At 38.7% G+C, this 25,037-nt stretch overlaps 1 protein-coding gene across 1 annotated transcript in view; it reads right to left on the bottom strand.

Moving 5' to 3' along the window:
- The window catches only part of LOC120288748 (TMV resistance protein N-like), a 31,525-nt gene extending 16,658 nt beyond the window's left edge, over window positions 1-14,867 (bottom strand). Inside the window, exon 1 of the mRNA XM_039302889.1 lies at window positions 14,366-14,867. Within this exon, the coding sequence (XP_039158823.1) occupies window positions 14,366-14,867 (502 nt within the window). The remainder of the gene's footprint in view (window positions 1-14,365) is intronic.
- Between the last annotated feature and the right edge of the window lie 10,170 nt (window positions 14,868-25,037).

Genomic DNA, 25,037 nt, shown 5'->3' on the forward strand with positions numbered 1-25,037 from the left:
AGAAAGAAGACTGAGCAGTCCAAGCAGGAGAAAGTCATATGCTGTCGATAATATGACATTTGTCCTTTGAGAAAGAGACGGAATGACAGTGCTTGTCTTCTTGTTTTGTCAGCCGTATGGCATCGATCTCTAGACATCATAAACTCGCGTGCACTGTGATATGCTTATTGATCTATAATTAAGGACGAATTTGATGGACCATAACCAATGAGGCTAAGACTTCGGATATGGATTATTGTGATAAAATAAAAAGTATGGTCTTTGTCCTTTAAGAAAGAGACCTAAAGGGATTGGATTTGGATTGCACACACATAATCAAAACTGTTATCCTAAATTCAGATAAGAAATCTTCCTTTCTTTGTGTATAATCTTCATTAGATTTTAATGAATCACGCTCCATTTAATCAACTGTAATAGCAAAAAACACAACCTTTTGAAAGGCATAAGTTACCATGACATAGTTTAGTCAATGTTGATTGAGATCTTACTACCCATCTAATTATACACAGTTCAAAGATTATCATCATATTAATGAAATTTGCCAAACTTTTGAATAGTTACCAAAGTTATCTGAGTGGTATCTGCAAATGCGTATCAGCAATCACCAAGGTGATTAAAATTTCCATCATTTTTTTATAATCTTGAAGTCCTAATGTACAATGTTTGAATAGTTTATCAATACAAATCAAAATCAAAAACTAATTGTCCTGCAAAATACATATAAAAGCGAAACTTATTGCCCTAACATGAACTAATGAGCATGTCATGAAAAGGTGAAATGTAACGTACTTTGTCTGAACATTTATCAACTCAGTTTCGAAGCCGTGCACGTTCGTTTGGATATAAAATAAAGTAAAATGTTTTCTTTTCTTTTCCGCCGGAATTTAGAATATTGTTTAAACTTAAAAAAAAATTATTAAAACAGTGCACGTGAGTCTATGCGTTATTATTTGAGTACCATGCAAGTTTCAGAAGTTTAAAATTTGAAAAGAAGTTAAAATGCTTAGACCGTAAAATATAAATTAAGCAAAAAAGTTCAAAAATAAAAATCGTTGCAGAGGCACTAATGATCAAGGAGACATATCAATGTAGATTTACAACTTCTTATTAGTTATCCAGTACAATACACAAATTCAAAGTTAACCACCCAAAATACTCAAAAACAACTTATACTCAGACCACCCAAACCTTAAACAAGATGCTAAATAAGTTTGTGAGGAGGAGCAACTCGGTCTTTTTTTATATAGGGTTTTGCTTAGAGGTATGTGAATAGTATTTGCATAAATAACGATTTTAAGGAGCTACTGGGTCAACAGAAGAGAAGGATTCAATGTGGTATCGATATAAGCACCGTTTTACAAAATTGAACGACAAACATGCTAATTCTATTGAAGAAATTATGCAACAAACTTTGATTAACTACTTGACTTTGTGCACGATGTATTATATAAAGGGATGAGATTTGAGTTTCCATATCGAGTTACATAACATCCTCCAAAAATTTGGAGAAGATATAATATGCGAGATAACCCCTTTTATTGGCTTATGCTGACTCCTTGAAGCCTGTAGCTGTTTCAATATCATTTTTGACAGACGGAAGGACGAGGTTCCTTCTGTCACGCCTTGTCGTTGCTGTTGAGAAACATATAACTGGGACCAAAATCAGTCTCAGCACAGGCACGAGACGATGAAAACACAAAAAGGAGACATGCGAATAGAATGCCATTTGATGTTTCCTTATATGGGTGAGATTTGGGGCATAAGGCGAGCTCGTTAAGCTCGGATTGGAGAAACTAGCATCATACACCATATTTATCCTTGGCCGTCAAGCTAGTTATGGAAGAAGCAATGAATTTCACCAGCTCACAAGTCCAAACCCAACGAGGCTAGTATGGCCCCATGGATTCTAAAGAGACAGAAAGACCTGTCCCTTAAGATCCACAAACTGCCTTCAAATGAATCAAATCATATATGGCAAGTCTTTCCACCCCCGAAATCATATCCTCAGATCAAATATCTTATCAATATATTCGACCACCATTTTCAATGCTAAAGAGTTGCAAAATCTAAGGATTGAAAAATATGAGCAACTTCTGTTCATTTCGCGGAAAATATCATGTTTCTAGAAAACATTTTCCTATAAGTCATTTTCTAAAAAAATGATTCTATTTTTCGATGTTCGGTCGAAACCTAAACTTCGAGTGGAAAATATTTTCCACCGTTCGTTAGCTAATTTAATTGTTTGGGAAAAATTATTAAAAATTGAATTTCAATATTTTTAATTGACCAAAAAATTAGTTTTATTTTTTTATATTTTTTAAAAATGAATTTTTAATTATTTGTATTTTTAAAAAATCGATTTTTTTTTATTATTTCTTTCTTTTTCTTTTTCTTGTTTCCTTTTTTTTCCTTCCTCCTACCTCCTCCTTCTTCCTCCCGGCTCCTCCTTCCCTCGCCGTCACCTCCTTCCTCCTCCTTCTTCCTCCTCCTTCCGCCGCTCGGCGATCGACCAAGACCCGGTCGCTAGATCCGCGAGCTGGGTGAGGCTCTTCATCGGGCTCTAGCGAGCTTGGGCCCCTCCTAGCTTGCCGGATCTGGCTAAGCTTGAGCTTTGCCTTAGGCTGGCGGGGCTCTACCTCGCCCAGTCTGGTGAGGTCCGAGCTCACTGGGCTCAGGTGAGCTTGGCTTCGCTAGATCAGGCTAGGCGGAGCCTCGCCGGCCTGGGGTGAGGCTCGAGCTAGCTAGTGGCCGATCGTCGGCTGCCACCATGGCCGGCGACCAGCCACCAAGGAGGAAGATGAAATGGAAAAAAAGAAAAGAAAAAAAGGAAAAAAATTAAAAACTCGATTTAAAAAAACAGAAAAAAAGAAAGCATAAATGAGTTGGTGAAAAGAAACAAGTGGAAGAAGTTATGGAAAATGTTTTCCTCTTCTCAAAAGAGGAAATCATTTTCCACAATCTTAAGAGGAGACTTTTCATTGACTCGGAAAACATTTTCTTTGACCATCCGTTTTCCGCCATTCGAACACCGGAAATTTTAGAAAATATTTTCCTCAAGTTGTTTTCCACGAAACGAACGGACCCTTAATGTTAGAATAATAGTTTATTTTAGATTTAAAAATTGAATAATAAATAATTATAAATTGTTGTGAGATCCACTAATTTAAAAATTTATAATTTATAATAAACTATTATTGCCACAAGTACCCAAAGACTATTATGCTAGCATAGCTCAAAACATTTACTAAAAATTGTAAAATCTTGACAAGTCAATATGGGATCGAGGGAATTCACTGCGCTTTACCGTGAGGTATATTAAAGCGAAGAGAATGCCAACTACGACAACGCTCACACTCATTTTAATTGCATGTGTAGAGAACCTTATTCACGTGCATGCCTGTTACGACAAAGCAAATGATAGATTGATTAACAAAACTGTCCTCAAAACTGATGGCTGGTTGGGATAAATAACTAAGACAGAAAGTAAATCACCCAAAAGAAAAAGTCTACCCAGTGATCACAGTAAATCTCCGTTGGGTAAAATAAAATCTCCACAATTCTCAATTCTCTCACCTTAAAATGGACAATCACATGTGAAAAGTACAAGTCAACCAAGCATGTGACCACGGCCACCGATGAACTGCACGCGCATTGTTGGAATACAAAAGGCAGTAAAAAATTAACAATTGTCCTTGTCGATATAGAAGGCCGCCACATTATATTTCAGTGAGTTGTGTAATTAAATTACTAACAAAACCACGGAAACAAGAAAATAATGAATAAACTTCATGGCATTGGCCTTTTTAACAACAGGAAAAATAATTTCTTAAGTCTTTAGGTTTATCCTATAAATGGTAAGAAAATTCGAGCGTTCTAGGATATTTAAATTTGGGGCGATGCTAACATATCACGGTGTTTATGACATCCAGATTGGCATCGTGAGTCTCAAGTGATTAGCATTCATCGTCGTGGCACCAAACTCATCACCAAACCACGTCATCTGCATCACCACCGTGTCTTGCCAACTGTGCCTCCCCGTCACCAACCATGACACCTCAAACGCGCTACCTCGCCATGCTGCCGTGTCACCAAGACTGCCGCCTCGGCGCCGCTAGATGTGGCCCAAGCCATGCCACTTGGCCGTTTTTCATGCCGCCACCAGCCCCATTCTGTGGCATCAACAAGCCTTGCCTACAACCGGATGTAATCGGTGATGGGTAGAACGCAGCAAGAGTCAAACTAGTAACGTGGCTATAAGATGGACAGATTAGAGGATTAATCAGCAGAAAGGGACACTAAGCTGAAGAGCACTCTTCTATCTGGCACGTAATCCTATTGATCAAACTTAGATTAAGCAGTGGAGACCGCATATTAAGCAAGCAGCGAGCAACCGTCTTCATCCTCCCCAACTTGTGCAGCAACTTTCTGTTTTGCGCGCACAACCGCGGCGTTTCACGCTGTCCAGCCGCCCAACAATGGCCTCCGTCTCGCCAACACAACCCAAACCCCCCAAAAAAAAAAAACAAAAAAACAAAAAAGCAAAGACAAAAGAACCTCTCCCCCACGCATCGTGCCACTAGCCGCTCCACGTCCCGGTTCGTCTCGAAGCATTGGGCGAACAGCAAACGGCCGAGGCCTCCACACCACCGCACGACACCAGCCGCTCCTAGAAGTTCAAGGCAAGTAAATTCCTTTCCGTTTGTGCTATGTAGGTTGACTTTTGTATAACGGGGCCGATTTCCTCGAGTTTTAGTTGTCTCGTTTGATTTTGCGCTTAGTTGTATTAGTTGACAGTTTCGGAGAATGTGCATTGCAAGTATTGTCGAAATTTTAGTTCATTGAATCTATTCATGTGTTGTTGAAATGCTAGATATTGATATTTTCGCTGGTTTGCGCTTAAATAGCACAAATTGTGTAGGAATCCGAGATTACAGCTATTTTCTGGTTGGTTTACTGCAGACACTGATTTTGCCAATTTTGTGCTGGTTTGTGTGGTATGAATTTGGTGAGACTTTCTTCGCAAAATTGCTTGTTCTACCTTGTTTTACGACGTACCTTAAATTTGGATTTTTTGGACTGCGTACGTGTAAAATATATTTGACAAACTACGTGAGTCCGAGTATGTCTTCGTAAACAATTACCAGACCTTTACTTGGTTTCTGTTTTCTACAGAATTTTTGACAAAAGATTTGGACTAGTATCCCCATGAAAGTTTCTGATCATATCTTAAACTATAACGTGAAATTTTTCCATGATTTTTGGAGCTCAATTAGGCATCCAAAATGCTCATTCTCGAATCTGTTGCATCCTGAAAATTTATACTGTTCTGACCCGAAGTATATAAAATTATTAGGACTCGTACAAGTTGAAACAGTTCTTGAGTTCTTCATAAAAAAGGTTCCTTGGAGATTCATCCACATTGTGTCAAAGTTCCGTGATTTTTGGAATTGATTTGCTTAGCGAATGTCCTTGATTTCTACAGATGGGCGAGCTTCTTCTTTTTTTTTTTTTGTCAAATTTAGCTAAACTCCCTTTTGTAGCCCGTCCTTTTGAATGGTAATGCCGACTAAATGTTTCTATCACTTCTCTGGCTTATAAAACATAGTTGATGGTGGACACTGAACTGTTCTTCTACATTAACTCAATGGCATGTTTAAATTGAACTATTGAATTGCTGCACCATGGGATGAGATGAGTGTGTGATTTTGGAATGCCATCAATCCTTGAGACAACAGTGCCTCAGGTGGTAATAGAGATGCTCAGAGGGTTAACTAGGGGGCATAACACAGTTCCCCCAGATGTCCTTGCAATACTGGATTGGTGTGAGATGCTTCGGGTGGTAATAGAGATGCTTAGAGGGGTAACTGGGGGGCGTAACAGTTCCCCCATATGTCCTTGCATACTGGATTGGTGCAAGATGCTTCACGGTAACGGGGTTCCCTAGAAGTTAGTGGCGGCTAATTCATAGCAAATATGATCATTAACATTTTTAGATTTCATTTGAGGTTTAATGGTTTATTGGTTTAAGAGGAAATGTTTTTCACTTGCTATTTTGATTTTGAAAAAGTTTTCAGGCAAGTTGATTTCAAAATGTTCTTCTACATTTCATGTCTAAACTTCCTCACATTTGTCGTCATTGACAAATGTAGTATGGATTATTTGGTAGTTTGCTTGTTGAGTTTAGGCTCACTCTTGGTGGATTATTATTTTTCAAATCAATAGACATGTCACTATTACTTGCATCCCACATGGTCCTCTATGGTGCCCGGCGGACTTCACATGGCACTGGACTAAGTTGCGCGACCCTGACTTTCCCAACATCACCTTCATCCGTGTCATCACAATACTGACATTCGATGCTAGTCTACCATTAGGCTCGGTCTGATCAGGTTCATAGCCGTCTATGCCCGAATCAATGAGCGTTTGGTTGGACCACTGTTGACGCCTAAAATTAGTTAGGTTTTATTTAACTTTAGTTAATTTTATTTTATTTTATCTTTTTCGGATGATAAATAAACAAAAAAGAAAAGAAACGAAAAAGAAAGCAAAAAGCAACAGCCCCGTTTGTGGGCCTCCATAGCCCAGGCGCAAGGCCCAGCCCCCCCTTCGGTCGTCTTCTTCCTCGCGCAGTTGCAGTGCACGCGCAGGGGGCGCGATGCCGGAGTGGAGGGGAGGAGCAGCAACGACGCACGTGGAGCAGGGGGCAGCTGGCGTCGGATGGGATGCCGGTTCGGCCGGCGAAGGCCGTGGCAGCCGTCGGTCGAGCTCCGTCGACCGGCCACCCCTCGGCCTATAAATAGGCCCTCCATCCCCGACGAAGAGGACACACAGAGAGAGGGAGGGAGAGGGAGAGAGGCCACCGGAGCTCGGGGTCCCCTGAGAGACTTCGGGGAGCTCGAGTCTGGGCCGGTCTTGGTGTGGTGAGCTCGGAGGGGTCCCCGAGAGACTTCGGGGAGCTCGAAGGGTGAGCCCGAGGGAGAGAGAGCGAGCCCCGGCCAGATCCGACCAGGATCAGGCCTCGCCGTCACCGTCGTCCCTCGCCGCGACCTCCACCGTCACAGATCAAACCCCCCAGCTTCGTCGTTGCTCGCCGTGGTCGCTGCCGTCGTAGATCAGCCCCTGCCGTGGCCGTCACCGCCTTCGTTCAAGAGAAGGTAAAAAAAGGCCGTTGCCGTTGTCCCTGCCGCCCATCGCGATCCCATTCCGTCGCCGTCGCCGTCGCCATCGTCGTGGTCCCCATCGTCGTTGCAATCACCGCCGTGGCCGTCGTCGCCGCAGGATCGCTTCGGTCTCCTCTCCGGCGCCGCGGATTCGCAAACCCTAGGGTTTGCGATTTTCCGGGTCGCGAAGCGGATCCGGACCCGGAAAATCGGGTAGGGTTTGCGATCCGGGGGGGGCGGCTGCGAGTCGGGTCGTGGGGTCGGATCCGGGTCGGGTAGGGTTCGCGGGGAGTCGGGTCGCGGAGCGGGCTGTCGGGCCGGGTCATCGGGCCGGGCTGGATCCCTCCCAAACGACAGGCCACAGCGTCGTTTTAACTGAACCAAAAATAAAAAAAGGAAAAATCTGAGTCGGGCCCGCAACGCGGGCCCGTCCTCATTCGGATCGCTGGCCCGGGTCGGACCCAACCCGCGGATCCGACCCGGGTCAGTTTTTATATTATTTTAATATAAAATAATATTTTTAATAACTAAATAAATAATAAATATTTTATTTTCGAAAAAATAAAAAAATCAAAAAATGTTTTATTTAAAATGTTTAAAAATGTTTTATTTTCAAAAAAATCGAGAAAAATCAAAAAATAATTTATTTTCTAAAAATATTTTTTAAAAAATATAAAAAAATTATTTTCCGAAAAATAAAAAAAATCAAAATATTTCATATTTTCCAAAAAAAGCAAAAAATAAAAAAAGCCAAAAATTCGTGAAATGGCCAAAAATTCAGAAAAAGCCAAAAAGACTTGTATTTTTCCAAAAAATACCAAAAGCCCCCGAAAAATCCCTTTTGTGTCCCAAAAATTAGAAAATGACTCAAAAATATTTTCCTCCCAAAAATACATGGAAAATCCCTCGAACATCCAAAAAACCTTAGGTTTAAACAAGATTAGGTACCGAAAGGGCATTAGTGATTAACTAGTGTAATCAAGTCCCCGATCCTAATTTCTCTGGTTGCGCAGGAGTGAGTATTTCTCCCGATACTTCACTTGGGTTTCTAATCAACCCACCCCAAATCAATTAGTGGCGACTCCAATTTAAAAATTAATTTACGGGTTAAAAACTCGGACCATTAAGTCGTGAATTGGTGGACTTGAGAGAGTCCAGGCATAATTAAAATTAGCCGAGCCATTAGCCTCCTTAGGCGCTCGTACCCGATTGCGGGCGCCGAGAAAAAGAGGTTGCGACAACCACTCCTACTCCCAAACGGCAATGACGATAGAGACAGTGGGGTCAATAGGATGAGGGCTAGAGGATGAGAATAGCATTTTTGGAAGACCATGCAGTTTGGATGAGATAGGCTATCTTGTAGATATATGGTATCACGATTGGAGTGGTACAATTAATGGAATTTTGGTATAGTCCAGAGTAGGAGTATTTTGGTTAATCCCTAATGTACTTGACATAGGTCACTCAAAAGTATCTAAAACTAAAGGAAATGAATTGCCTTGGTTTTTATTCCTACTTGCATTCCTTGAATTTTGTATGTCGTGGCTGATTATTGGTCTACATACGTTTTTGTGTGCCTAACAAGTGGAAATATTTAGATAGCCATGTTACCCATGATGTGCTGAGGACGTCACAATGTGACCGTTTGATAGTCAGAGGACGGCTACATAAGTTATCTTTCTCCACCACAACCGTGTGGAAATTACCAAGCAAAACACGAATATTTCTCCCTCTTATGGAAAATGTGTGGCAAGGTTCACCGTCGATTTTCCAAGTTAATGGTACGATTAGCCAATCACAGTAGAGCGAGAGGAATATAGGAGGAAAGGATAAGATTGTGCAAATCAAATGCACATATGTTATAATAGACATGTGACTAGCATCAAGCACGCTATAAGAAGACTAATAGACCGAAAGTTAACTCTAAAAGGTAAAAATAGAAGGCATTTTTTCTAGAAGAGGAAACGGGTGAAGAATGAGACGATTATGTTTTAGTGGGGCAAGCGAGCGCATAAACGGTGGATGTGGATAGAATCAAAAGCAGTTTAATTTTTTTCTTATTAAGGACGGTTTCGGAAGGAATAAAAGCAAGATAAAACAAGATTTTGACTTGAATGTCTCCGTGAATATTAAGTTAGCTGGAGAGCAACGCCCAAAGGATGGGGAGCCCACTCGTCCACGTCCTTTTCATCTAGAAAAAGGCCTTAAACCTATTATATTTTTATCAATTTAGTCTCAAGCCTTTTAATTTACGAAATTGAGTCCTAATTTTTTTTATATATAATTTTTCAATCGAATTTATCAAGCTAATTTAACTAAAAATCGCTAATATGGATACTGGCTATTTTATGTGGTACGGCCGACGCCGAAGTTGACAATTTTTAATAATATTTTAATATTTTTGAATTTATTTTATTTATTTTTCTTTATTTTTCATTTTTTTTAACTCTCGCCTAATGACTGGCCACAAGCGTCACCCTTTGGCTGGAAAGGGCTGTGACGCTCTTGCATCACCCATGCCAAGTGAGGGCATTACGGTCCTTGCCCAAACTAGGTGAGGGTATATCGTTTGCGAGCATGTTGTGGCCTTGGTTAACAAAGGGTAAGTGTCGTGACCCTCACTTGGATTTAGGTGAGGGTATATCGTTTGCGAGCATGTTGTGGCCTTGGTTAACAAAGGGTAAGTGTCGTGACCCTCACTTGGATCTAGGTGAGGGCCAATGCCCTCACATGTGGCTAGTGAGGGCGTGGAGGCCCTTGCCTGTGACTAGCTAGGGTAGTGATGCCCTCGCCTAGGGAGGGCTAGCTTATGGTTATTAAAAAAGAAAAGAATAATTCGAAAAATATTAAAATATCATAAAAATTGTCAACATCAACGTTAATTGTGCCATATAAGATGTTTGCATTCATGTTAGTGATTTTCAATCAAAATTGACCAAATGAACTCAATTGACAAAATGTGAAAAATGTTTAAATCTTTATTGATAAAATTGAAAGATATATGATTGAATTTGTAAAAGTGTAACAAGTTTAGGACTTTTTGGACAATTTTCTTTGTCTATCAGCTTCTTGCCTCTATAATTGCATTCCACATACGTCACTCCATTATATCAGAAGGATGCGCCATCTGATGGGGCATTATTACACTACTATTTTATTGTTGCACATATTCCTGATGAAGAAATACACATTGGGGAAGTCGTTCTCTTCTTGCCATACCTGCCTTTGGAATTTTTTGGCCAGTCTAAAAGCATGAAAATTCTCTATACAAAAATTCGGGGATAAGTACACTATCAGTGCCATAGGTTGTGTATGACGCTCACTTTGGTGCCAAAAGTTTCCGTCGGATCACTTAAGTGCTAAATCGGAGGAAAAACGATCACTTTGGTACCATCGACAAGAGATTTCGGCCAAAATGATTACATGGCTTTTATATTTATAAAAAAAAAAAGATCGACAAGGCTTTAAAACGACGCCGTTTCCATCCTCCTTAAGAAAACAATGTCGTTTTGCCATCCTAAGTGGATGGCCTCGAGAAAACAACGTCACACAACTCATTTGAGTTTTTTTTTTTTTTTTTTTTTGGGATTGAAATTAGGGTTTTTTTGTCTGATCCTCGCCCAACACCGGCCTCTGTTGCTCGGCCGCCGTCGCTTGGCCTCCGTTTTAGTAGCATTATGTCCCAATCTTGGTAACATTTCACCAGCTTCAACGTCCTCAAATTCTTCAAGTCGGGACCGCATCCAGCACTTCAAGTGGGCGTGGAGGGTGAGCCTCCGGGCGACTCTAGCCTTCGATCATGAGCCGGTGGCGGCACACGAGGGAGCATTGGCCTTGGTCGCCGGAGCCTAGGTAGTGGAAGACACATGACAGACACTCGTCGGGGAGATCAGAGATGGAGAGGGAGAGATTGGGGGCGGCGCACCTGTCGACGGCCTCCCTTAGCATCGGCTAGATCACAGCCTTCGACTTGGCCACTGAGTGGCCGTCGTCGGGATCGGGGTGGGGTCGGAGCCACGGCCGCCGAGTGCGAGGGCCATTGAGGACGACGACTGGCTCATCACCAGTGGCTTATCTTCTCTCTCTCAATTTGGGGATTTAGGGTTTTGAATTGGGGGAGAGACATTGAATGATCTCGTTTTGTTGTTTAAATGTTGATTGTACTTTCCAGCGAGCCATATCAGCTTCAAAAATTAATAAAAGTATCATAAATAGTATATAAATACACCGAATAAAAGTATAGGCTGATTCAATATGATTCACTTCATATGTTGTACATTTATGACTAAGAAATTTCAAGTATAGCGTTGGCTTGCACAATGGCCAAAGTTACCAAGTGGCTATTATATCATGCATTAGCAAAAGTTGGCATTTATAGCTACACCTAGAAAATTTCAGCACTCGCAATAGGAAAACCATGAACCCAAATAACGTATATAAATGCAATGTCATCCATTGAACATTGCAGTTTAGTTGAAAAAATAAATAAAGCTGAAAGGAAAGGGAAAAAAAAAAGCCCAGAACATTTGTATTGGCTTAACTTATGCGCGTAAATCTTTCTATGAATCTGATTGTCTTAAGTACAATGACGTTTAAAGAGCCGTGTCACATAAAGATTTTGTTCAAAATCGACAGACCCAACTCCCGTGAGGTTAACTTGATAGTTAACAAATGCCGATATGTGTATGGATTGGGCAAATTACCCACGCTTGATATGTTAACAAATGGATAGATTTCTTTATTTGAGCCACATATCTGAACTTTCTCTGGCACCTTACCTAATCCATAGAATTAGAAGGATAAGTCATAATTTTTTTAATTTACTATTTAGGATGGACATCCTTATCAATATAAAACTACGTGAAGAGGTCCGGTTTGCTTTCCAATAACTCATTTTTGTTAAAAATACAGATTCTCAAGCGGCATGTTGGGCATATGGACTTTATAATAAAAAGCATAAGAGATTGGCAACTCTAAAAAAAATTATGGAAAAGCAGCCCATTTACATTGGAGAAGCTAATAGGCGCCAACATGCTATAATTGTGCATGGTAGGGGGTTAATTCACCATAGGCTACATTTAAAATTTTCAGTCGAATCCAGCTTATGTGTTTTTATTGATGAATGATGATAACCATATTAAGTTGTTGAAGTAAATGTCATGCGATGACCCCAAAAAAGATACAAACGCAATGCAAGGCCATGTAATTGCCATGTTGCCCCTAGACTTGTCTAATGGATGGATTGGGTCAAGTTTGGGTCAGGGTCATAAATGATCCAACTTAAATCGACTCATTTAACTCATTTATAACCCATTTATTGTAGCATAAAATTTTTGATTCATATCCAACCCAACCCATATCCATTCCATACCCAACCATTTAACTAAACTTAAAAGCTTATTTCCTATGATATTTATTTTTATTTTTAAAATGGTATTGCCAAATATTTTCATGGAATATAAATTTAATGAATATTTTTTTTAATTATTTTTTACAATCGAATTTTAATTATTTTTTATTTTAAATATTGAATTTTTAATTATTTTTATTTAATTTATTTTTCTTTTTTTCTTCTTCATCAACCGGCCATGACAACAGTCAATGACTAGCCATAGGCTAGGCAAGGCTCGCGAGCTCGAGCTCGCTCGATGTCGATGAGCTTGAACCTTGCAGACCTTAGCAAGGCCTTCGCCTCACTAGATTTGGCGAGCTCAAGGCCCGCCCGGCCACTTGACAATTGTCGCCGTGCCGGACACCGACTAAGGAAGGTGGAAGAAGGAAAAAAAAAAAGGAAAAAGAAAGAAGAAATATAAAAATAAAAAAAACAATTGAAATTTCAATTTTATAAAATATATTTATTTATTTATTTATTTTTATAAAGATGAAGAGGGAAAGAGAGAATGTGAGGTTTGGGTTGGAAATGGGCTTTAAGTCCAACCCATTTAAGACATTTATCTTAAGCTTTCAATTTTCAAAACCATTTAAATTGTCTCTTCAAAAAGTAAGTGATCTATATATGACTCATTTATAATTTAAATAGGTCATATATGGGTCTAACACCCATTTCTGACACCTCTAGTTGCCCCCCCAACTTGTCCACACCTCATATTCTAGCCATGTGGCCCAGTATTCATTTCCACCTTTATTACTTTGGATTAGATTAGAGGGGCGACTACAATGTTAAGGCCTTTTAGTTTGCCTAAGAATTAAGACAACGCTGGAGAAAACTAAAAAGGAAAATAATAAGGAGAAATTGCAAAAACTATTTTCCACACATCTCAACTTGCGTCTCCACATTTTATATTCAAATTGAATATCCAACTTTCACATTTTATTTCCAATTGCATCTGTCCCCTAACTTTTTCATCCAATTGCCATTTTCTCATCCGGTGCTCTGCATGAAGTCTCGGCACCCCGTGCACCGTATGTCCCTCCTCTCTCTCTCTCTCTCTCTCTCTCTCCCATCACTCTGTGCACGGCTACACCACTCGAAGGCCTCCACAACATCGCTAACTTCAGATCAGAGATGGGCAACCTAATCAAGGTTGCCGGACCCATATGTGGACCCTTCGTGAGCTCAACAGAGCTCAAGGCCCTGAGTTGATGGCCCGTCATTTGTACATGTTCTCCGGATGCTTTCACTTCTTTTGCATATTCAGACATTATTTTTCTTCACAGATTCTTAGTTTTCTTATGTAATTGGTGTTTCTTGAGGAGCACTCAGAAATGTGTAAAATAAAAGTTGACACAAAAAGCGATCTCTAATTGCGTTCATCTTTTCTCCATCAATGGAAAACAGAAAATGATCTTCTTCTTACAGGAGTAAATAGATTTTTCGGATCAAAATTAGGGACAATTCACATCAATACGGGTGGAAAATCTGAAGTTCATTTTTGTAATCATCCCAAATAATAAAGGCAAATGGGTGCTCTTGAAGATTTCGTAGCCTTACGAGACACAAAAAGGGAAGAATGGTTAACAGTAATATGTAGGTCCATGTCATTGAAGTTATTGACATCGTAGGGGAATATTTTAGGGCAGACGTTACAAGCAGAGGATGAAAAGTTAAATGAGAGCAGCAATTGAAGAAGGTAGCTTTCAAGTTTTTCCATCATAAAAAATTAAAAGAAATCATTTGAGAGGGCAACGTTGTAACCCCTAAAACAGAAAAGGAAGAACTAGGTAAGGTCTTTTTTTTCTTTTACCTTGTGTTCTCTTCCACGTTGCTTCCTTGATTTCTCCTACCTTTGCAAGAGCCTCTTTCCACACTTTGACTTGGTCAGGAGACTTCCTCTCATGTTCTGATAAAGCATTGCTATATACGGATGTTTTAAGTTTAACATCATCAGATTTCACGTTGAAAAAAATGGGAATGATACTCTTTTCATCCTTTGAATTAGACACGTTGTTCACTATATGCGCAAGCTCCAAAAGGCACCATTTACTGGAAGCATAATTCTTAGAGAAGATGGGTATGTAAATTATGGAGTTGTTGATAGCACTTACCAAGTTCTCACCAATCACTTCACCGATCTTAAGTTCATCATCATCCCTGAATACACGGATTCCAACATCTATCAAGTGATTGTAAAGGAAGTCCGTGAATCCATGACGAGTGTCGAACCCTCTAAAATTTAGGAACACTTGATACTCACATCCTGATGCTGGTGCAACATCACCACTGGTTCCAGCTTCTGGGTTTGCCATAGGTAGAAAGCTTATTATTTCCTGATATCTCTCTCTTCCCCGAAGAGAAAAAAAGGTTGGTGTGTCGTGGCCTAGCTGAGAAATGAGCTGAGGTTTTGGATATCAATTAGGCAAATGAGTATCGATACCTAAAACTTGGCCGCCTCACTTTAAAATCAAATTTAAAGAGACGCCAGTGAACGCGGGGGTGGGGGCGCGGGGCGTGTGGGAGGAGAGGGAGAGAGAGAACATTGGAAGAGACGCCAGTGAACGCGGGGGTGGGGGCGCGGGGCGTGTGGGAGGAGAGGGAGAGAGAGAACATTGGAAGAGAGACGGAGAGGGAGATTTTGGACTATTATAGGATAGCAAAGGGAGAGAGGGATGAGTAGAGAGGGAGAGAGGGATGAGTAGAGAGGGAGAGAGAGAACATGGGAAGAGAAGAGAGACGGAAAGGGAGAGATTTTGGACTATTATAGGATAGCAAAGGGAGAGAGGGATGAGTCTTGTGAGCATGTGGAGACAGTGCAGCGGCACGAATTGTACGGATTGTTCAGCGCATTCACTGCCATGTCTTCTAATTCCTCTAAAGTGAAAAGACGTGTTTTTTTCTGATTTAGATAACTCCGTTAAAAGTCCTAAAAATTATTATGAATATGTAATTAAATTCTATTTTTTTAAAAGTGTAATAAAATATCGTAAGACTTATAAAATTGGTATAATCTAATCCTCTCACTAATTTCATTCAACTTGACTAATTAAAAATGTTGACGTAGATTTGTAATATTTTTATCTCTCACGTGACAATGATGTGACAAATCATAGCAGTGAGAGCTTCAAACCCCTCTCTTCCCTCTTCCTCTTCTTCCTTTTTTTTTTTAAAGAGGTGTTCTTATTTTTGTTTAATTTAATTTAAATAAATTTTGTATAAAAATCAAATTTGGACCAACACAACATCGTTTTGCCCACTTCATTGCCATGTAGAAAAGAGAAAATATCAAAAAGTCACGTCAGCATTTTCCATTAGCTAAGTTGGACAGAGTTAATGGAAGAACTCGATTGCACTAATTTGATAAGTTTTAAGAAGAGAACATGTGGTTTACCCAGTCCTACAAGGGCGGCAAGTGAATAACCATGGAAAAAGGAGCTCGAACAAAGTGTGGCTCTTGACCAACTTCTAAGATGGCAATAAGGGCACGAAGATGATAGGTTTCCTCATTAAATGGGGAAAACATTCCTGGATCGATCAACGAATCTTAGAAATATGTTTGCTTCCATGGTTTCAACAAGGAAAGAATCTACATTAGTCTGCTAGGATAAAAACACTTAGTAGGCAAAAGAGAATGCTGCCAAAAGGTGAGGTTGGCGAAAAATGCCACACTCGCCAAGAAAAGTGCAAGTGATCGAAAAGGGCCCGAGTAACTACAATCAAATGAAGCTACCAATGGAGCGGCCTATTGTGTTGAGTGAGCGTTGCCATTCAATGTATAATCCAAAGTGGCACATCAATGGTTAAAACACTAGGAAGTGACAGAACAACCCACAATGAGGACGCTATGGAATTGAGTGAGGGAGAATCAATAGGGAGAATGTGACGGTTCGTGATTCTCCGTGCTTGTGATCCTTGTAAGGGGAGCTTAGGATTATTGAGTGAGGAGTGAATGATGTAGAGGGATGAACACAATCAATCCGTGAGAGTGGTGTCAGGATAGTTAGTGTTAGGAGTTCTAAGATAGAATGAATATATCTCTTAAGAACTCTGAATGCGGGTTTGGCCTCCTATGCACAAATCAATTGGGAGTTGATGCCACTTTCCTAATGAGGTCATGGCAAGCCGAAACCAATTTTTGAGCCTAAATTAATTTGTTATCTCGCTTGATGGACTAGACACCTAAGCTAAGCTAGGTGTGATACGATCTTGGTTAAGGAAGCTATTTGCCAAATTGTTCTCTCGGAACAACTAGCAAACGAAGGTTGGCCTGGTGAATTTCGCTCACCAAGCGCTGACGGGTTATTCCGTAGCTAAGGGACTGTCGACCCGTGATAGTGTACTGTTGGAGTCCTTAAATTTTGGGATGTTTCTTAATTTGGCCAATGACATTGGGATACACAAAATATGAAGTATGAAGTTGCTAATGTTATAGGAATCGGTTTAATTAGATGATAATGTTAATGATACGAAGGAATCAAAACTTCTTTATATCCAACAATCAAACTCTAGTTCAACCTAAAAAAAAAAAAAAAAAAAAAACTCTAGTTTCATTAGATGCTCTCACAAAGTCTTTTTGATTTTCCAATATAGTAGATACCAAGTGGTGCTATAGAGACTCACTTGGCATCCAATTTTATTTTTTTTTTTTACTTGAATGGTTTGGTCAGCTTACATTAATCACAACAAAGCTCATCCCAAATAACTTAAACCTAAACAAAAGAAATAAATGAAAGAAAAACCCCCACACGGTACACACCACGCAAATCATATAGCATCTTCAGGTGGAGAACAAAGACCGAAACCAACCGCCCAAATTCCAACAATTACCAAATTCTCCCGAGAAAATTCAATTTTCCCCGCGAAAGTGAGAGAAAAAGGAAAATGGAAATAAAATTAAATAAAAAAAAAGAGAAAAGAAAAGCTAAGGGAAATGGAAAAAATAAAAAAATAAAAAGAGAAAAAAAAAACCTAAGGAAAATGGAAAAAATAAAAAAGAAAGAAGAAAAGCTATACATAACAGCCCCTATTCTTTTTGGGGTCGAATAACAGTCCCCTTGGCTGGTCATAATTGTTGCTCCTCTCAAACAAATGCAACATCGACGGTGTTCGTGGAGAAAACATATGCCTCCACGAGCTCTTGCCTTAACCTCTGAACTCATCCTCTTCCTCCATACCTCAGTCCCGCCTTGTCAAGGCTCCTAGTAATAATGATTGTTAAACATTTTGCAATGGGGACCCTCGATGCCTTTATTCTTCTTCTTCTTTTCAATACGTATGATAAGGCTCCTTGATCAACTTACACGAGGCCATTACCCTGTACAACACACGACATTATTGAGAATTATTTCAGAAATGATATTTTCTAAAGCTTTTAAGCTTTAATGGCTACTTGTAACCATTACTTATTATTGTAGACACTTTGTATTAAAATATTTTGTACACACTAAATATTTTGTCAGAAATTATACATATGCAAAGAACCAAGCTGAACAAGCCTGCCTCATTATAACAATTTGCAATCATATAGGGTTAGTTCATCTCTCTCTTCTCCCTCCACGTATATATGTAATGTCGAAGGAGATAGAAAGAATCTGCCACAAATAATAATTAATCGTTCGATGTCAAATCTCCCAATACAGGAGAAAGGGATACAAAGAGAAAAAAAGGCCAATAAGCATGTACAACTTACCAATAGAATTTTCCTTTCTCTTGCTTCATATTTGTGGTTGTTCTGTAACTTGGTCATTCAGTTTCATATCAACCATCATCATTTACTAACCATCAACCATCTTTTACGAGGGAAAAATAAACATTTTTTTTTATCGTGAATATGAATATAATAGAAGATGCATTTATTGTCAAATATTAACACATAATCTTTCTTCCATATATCTGTATGAAATTCTTCTCTTCAGTACATAACATTACTCATTTTAACATAAAATGCATATTTGACCGAACATATGCTTCTCTTCAGGACAATACTCTTTGCCATGATTTCTGGTTTCCCTCAACTCATAGAGAAAAACAAACCTACCGCTCACTGTTCAGTTGAAATTCGAAGCACAGTAGCTAGAGGCTAGTTTATTTCATCGAGATAACACGCACGTTTGAAAGAGTTTATTCATTGGACTTCCACCTCCATGCAAAAATATATTTAAATTTTGAACATACACATCGCTTCGCAATTATTAGCGGTTTAGATTATATTTAAGGGTATGTTACCTTCCTATTGAGTGAAAAAAAAATATTTTTCTTCAAAGTTCTTTGGATGGTATGTGTTTTTGAAATCGCATGTTCTCAATATCTACACGAATAGAACCTCCTTTCGAAAGATTACATGTGAATAGGCATTTATCTTCACATATTTAGAAGTAGCTTAGACGAAAGTTCCTTTTAAATAAAATAAACATAGATACCCCTTCTCGAAACAGTATGTTAAATAAACACTTGTCTTTATATTTTCAATAGTAACTTAGATGGTGTTTGTTATTAAATAGTATGTGCCACACGATTTGCTTTGCCTCTTCTTTTTAAAATTAAATACATTGCAATCACATCATCATACACGAAAGTCCTTTCTTAAGACGAAGCTCATATCTCAAACCTTTGACTTCATGACATTTTTCATTTCAACTATGTTTTTTTCTCTATTTCATTGTTGAATAAGCATCTGCCTAATTCACTAAGGATTATTATTATGTCCGATACTAGTGTAGATTTTTTTTCGAACACGTTTACCATTAAATATGTGACAAGTATGCTTCAAGATAGCTATGCAACAAAAACCAATAAGATGTTAACTATCTGGTGAGGTGCAAATTATTCTTTTCGACTGGTAATAGGGCAAATAAAAATTTCTATCAACATCTCTTTTCTTTATAGCTGAGTTTTACTATCAAATATATGTAGTAGTAATAAACTACCTCACATGTAATGTTCTACAAACCATCCAACCCTTAATTAATTAGTCAATGCTTAAGATTTTTACACGCTTATCTTTTCGTTTTGTTCTGTTGATAATTTGTCTTTAATTTATTTGTTATTTTTATGATCTCTCTCTACTGAGTGTTTCTCTTTCTCACCGATGATTTTACAAATGACGTGGCAGATAACTTATTGTCATTTTTTTACCAAAGGTCATTTAAGTTCCATCCCAAAATTGCACCTTCGTTAGAAAGAGCATCTCACCACGCTTGACTTCATAGGGAAATTGCTCCTTGAGCTTCAGAAAAGAATCCTGGACAACCAAGTCTTAAGCTTAACATCGTCAAAAATATGGGAAAGACGCTTTTGTTACCATTCTCATTTCCACGTAGTGGACATAACAATGACATGATGGCATCATTCGCAAAAAATTAAAATAAGACGTGGAATGTGCAAGCGAGAGGGAGGGAGGGGGATGAGCGGTTGATCCAACCTAGTGACTTGTGGTGGTGGTGATTATCTTGGCTTCGACGGTGGGTTGGCATCACTAGAGTATAGGGACATGACACCATACGACTGAGGAGGAGAGATTTATGAATAGTGTTTAGTAGGTGTGCGGCGATAATGACTTTATGATACCGAAATAATCTCTACCAAATTGTGTAGTCATTGCTATGGGATTGTTAGTACTTTCTCAATTACACGCTCTATAAATGACTTTATCTTTATTTCTCTTATTTATGATTGCCTTCAACTCAGTAAACGCGTTGCTAAATGTCACCCTAACAAACAAAAGTAAAGATATTTGTATCCAGATGCAAAGAGTAATTTGGGAAATACGGCGGCTTGGGATTTATAATTATGTCTAAATTACAGGATACAAAATTTTAATTTTTTCTTTCAATTTTAATATGTATTCCAGATTGTCACTAGATTTTTTCTCTTTGAACTGCTGCTGCTGGGCTAGACTCCCAATTAAGCAATGGCGGTATCATCTTGTTTGTAATTCCGGGGCATTTAGGGTGTGAATAGTAATATTTCTGTTCCGGGGAACAATTTCTTTTGAGAAATAGTTCTTTTTTATTTCTACTCCTTGAAACAATTTCTAAGTAAAATAAGACATTTGGTAACTACACAAAATTTATATTCTTGAAATAGAAAAAAAAATAGAAATGCGTTTGCTAGAATTTTTATTTTTGTATTTATTCGTTTTTTCTTTTTGCTCACAAACCGCCGCCCGCCACCGCCTGTAGCTGCTGACACCACCCTCCGCTGCCCATCACCACCGATGCCGCCTGCTACCACATGACTGCCGCCTGCCGCCCACAATTAAGGACAGGTCAGAATCTTTCACAAAAAGAATAAGAGAGTTTTTCTGATGTGGTTTCAAGGAAGAAACAAAGTTGGTCGGCTCACATTAAAATCAAATATAATTGTCTATTTCCCACCTAATGTTCCGCATTAGCAAGTGAACAACTTTAAGGTGTGGTTTCAAGGAAGAGACAAAGTTGGCCAGCTCACATTAAACTCAGATATAATTGTCAACTTCCCACCTAATGTTCAGCATTACCAATTGGACACCATTAAAGGTGCCAAGACTTTTTAACAAGCCTAAAATTTTTTAAAGACTCCTGGAGACCATAATGGCCAATCGAAAGTGTTTTTTTTTTTTTTTTTTGTGTCTCTTGTGATAAAGGAATCGAATTCCTAAATTATTGCAAAATGTTCAATCAGATCCCGCAATTTGCTTTTCATGTAACTGGATTCTTAAAGTATATATATATATATATATTTTTTTTTGCTTTCCTTCAAATCTAAGCAAGGGCCACCCCTTGCATAGATTTGAGGCGAGGGTCGGTGGCTTTGGTCGCTTGCACTTCCACCTGCATGTTGATTCTTAAGATTTTTGCACATATACATCTTTCAGTTGATATTTATCTTTAATTCATTTGTTATTATTATCTCTCTATATGGAGTGTTTTTCCTTTTCATGATAAAAAGCCAATGATTCGACGGATGACTCCGTAAATAACAAATTTTACACGACTCATTGTCCACATAAGCTGCTATATACAAATTTTAATGGTCGTCTTGGACAAAACTATGGTGGAGAATATATTTTAAATTAGAAGCAAAGAAAAATGTGGTCACTCGCTTTTCTACCGTGACTTTGCACTTGGAGAGATATTTGTTTAAATGATGTTAGATTGTTGATACTATTAATCTTTTCCAGCGTCAATTGCGGAAGTTAGCTACAGATTAGAGGGTACTTACGTGTCATCGGCAATGTCTTCACAAATGAGAGCTCAAAAAATGATATCTTTTCCTCGTGATCCATGGCATCGTCTCGTCCGTGAATACAATCTGTAACGTCCTCAGATGGACAAATGTGACTGTGACATTGGCTTGTGGGCGTTCACAATTTCATTGGGTAGTGGGAGGATTAAAGTAAAGAAAATCGTATTGCAACCTTGTAAATGCGACTGTTAAAAAGCCTTACCCCAAAGCTTAAGTAGATAGATGGGGAGAGATCACATGTAAATGAAAAGCATATAAGACTCATTGTCAAGTAATGTGGAATAATATTTTAACAAAAATAACATATAAAAACACTACAATATGTAAAAACACTACGTGAAATGGATGTTCGAAAATCATTTTGCTCCTGAAATGATTTCATAAGAATTAGAAGCCATTCTCTTCCTACTTTTTGTCAAAGTTTGATATGATACCATCGCAAGGAGAAATCTTTCTATTTCCAGTGAAAAATTAACACGCTGTTCTTTTTAACCGTCAACAATTTGACTTCAGCTTCGCTCTACCATGATCCGGAACACCTAACAAGCGTGTCTGGATTCCATAAAATGAAGAAGATGACTATACAGTGGCTGGTTCGAGGCATTGCCACGCAAATATTGTAGGTTAGTTTAGTGGAAATGGGAAAAGCCGGTCAAGAAATGATTATTGTCGTTATTTAGTTGTACTATGTCTACGTTAGAAGATAGTGCTCATCTGTTTAGCTTGATGGACATTTAATTAAGGAACAATTTTCTAAGGCGTTATTGTCTTGGGCCGTCATGAATGTCCTCTATCTCTTTTGCAATTCTTTCTGGTCGTAATCATCCTACGTGCCAACTAATCCACTAACAATTTATCATCTTATTTTAAGTTCTCACGTCATGACGCCAAAGTGGACTATACTACTTGACTAAGACCTATGATTACTTCAAATGAAGTGCCCCAAACTTTTCAACAAATTCAAAATTTTTAAGTTCTTTAGAAGACATAAAGACAAATCCCTCGCAATTCAAATAAATTTTCAATTTATTTTCTTTTTCGGCTTGATTAGATATATGCAACCCCACAGATCCGTGGTTGCATTTCTTGGAAATGAATTGAGGTCCCACCTTCTTAGAATTATACATAGAGTACTATAGAGATCTTTGTAGATAAATAATCCCCCGAGCGGCCACTATTGACTCTACTATTTACAGAGGAGATCAAGGTGACAGAGGGAAGGAAAACAAAAAATTAGACAACTATTACATTGTATTCTCCTAGTTAACTAGAATACATAAAGTCACACAAACTCGACAATTTTTTTGGTAGATTTAATTCTTAAGATAGCAGGCCATCAGCTGAATGTATTGTTTTATCGAAATTGTTGATGCACATGATTAGCTAAGCCATATAGATTGCGAGTCGCAGCTAGTTTCACATTCAATGATGAGTTAAAAATCCACTCGATGCTTGTGGCCATGGGCACCCTAAAATGTTCCTGTCAGCGCGACAATCTTTCTTGGAAAAATAAGAGAGATTTTTGTTGGTCTGGTCTAGGGAAGAAACAAAGTTTCAAAGCCTTATTGAACTCTGATAGTAATGTCAAGAGTTTCTCTCCATATCCGCTTCAACCATGTTGCGTCTTTGCACGTGTTAGTGAGTTTTGCACTGTGTTGGAGTTGCGATCCACGTTATCTTCATTTCCGCTGGGTCGCTCATTTTACCTCTTCATTGAAAGAGGTTAAAAAAAAAAATATATCAAACCTGTTGTCTACTTAGTACGGACGAAATTGAACCGTTACCAGCATGGGTCACAGTCAGTCACGCAATCAAGTGATTATTTGCAAGTTAATAATTGTCATCTGACAGAGCATATTCGAATATACTCTGACGGGGCTCGACGGTGGCTGGCTAGTGGTCTGGCTTCTAAGAATTGTCAAAGTCAGTCCACCTAATGAAAATAAGGACCTGAATTTCATGACACACGGAAGACAATGAAGGCTAGCGGATAGGGTCCAAAGAGAGTCCTTTTTTTTTCGGGCCAACCCGAATTGATATTTTCCGTGAAATGGACCCCTTCCTGATAGTTCAAAATTCATGTTCATGTGGCTGTCGATCCGCCAAGCCAATTCTTTTGATCCAATAATCCACAATAAGCGCCGGTCTCTCTCTTTTAGCCACAGATGAAACATGCCCGTAGAACGAAAATAGCATCAACTCATCTAATCCGAAACCTCATGATATCAATTATCATGCTTTTAAGTACACACAACTGATGTCGCATCCGAAAAACAAGCCGCAAACCTCGTATAGATCGGCATAAACGAAAAATAATTCAATGGTGCAGAGAACTTATTATCTCTATCAAATCACTTTGTCATTGCTAACAAGATTGTTAGCACTCTCTCTATCATACACTCTATGTATAACTTTATCTCTATTTCTCTTATCTAGGTATGTCTTCAACTCAATAAAAGCGTTGCTAATTGTTACATTGACAAACAAAAATATAGATGTTAGTCTCAGCATATAATGAGTAATTTGGGAATCTTGAAGAAACCACTTTTAAACCTCTCATCTGCAATTAATTCAAAGTTTGTCATGGCTTTCTTTGTTTGATTGTCATTAGATTTCTTCATCATATTTCCATATCCTCAGTCTAGTGACCGCATTTCTTTTTCTTTTTCGTTCCAATAATTAATTGCAATTATTGCAGGAATTGATTTACTTTCTCTCATTTTGTTCGTGGTAAAGTGGTTCTGTTTCACTTTTTTGAGAAGCAAAACTTATACTTGTATATTCGTTTATTCTCTCTCTCCCTCAAAGAAAAAGGTGGATGTGGTGTGCCTTTAACTAAGAACGGAGATGAAGTTTTCGATTTGAACTAGCCAACCAATGCCCATGAACATGGTTGGCACGCTTTCAGGTCAAAAGTTTATTGTTTTTTTCAAGCTAAATGCTCTTTATTAGCAAAGGAGCAACCGGTGAAGGCTGTTATGTTCAAACCATACAGGTCTGTTTAACTAAGATTTAGGATTACTTTGAATGAAGTGCCTAACACGTCTCAACAAGTTCAAATTTTTCAAACTCCTTGGAAGACCATAAAGACAAATGGGCAAATAAATAATGGACCGCCATGTGAAACTTTTTTAAAGAACATGCTAGCTTCCAAATATATAATACATGGTCCACCAAATCAACAAAAAAAAATTTAAGGTGTATTGTTTGGGGTTTTCAGTCGTACTCTCCTTTTATATCATCTTCAATGTCAATGT

Source organism: Eucalyptus grandis, chromosome 10 (assembly GCF_016545825.1).
Source record: "Eucalyptus grandis isolate ANBG69807.140 chromosome 10, ASM1654582v1, whole genome shotgun sequence".
NCBI classification, from domain to species: Eukaryota; Viridiplantae; Streptophyta; class Magnoliopsida; order Myrtales; family Myrtaceae; genus Eucalyptus; species Eucalyptus grandis.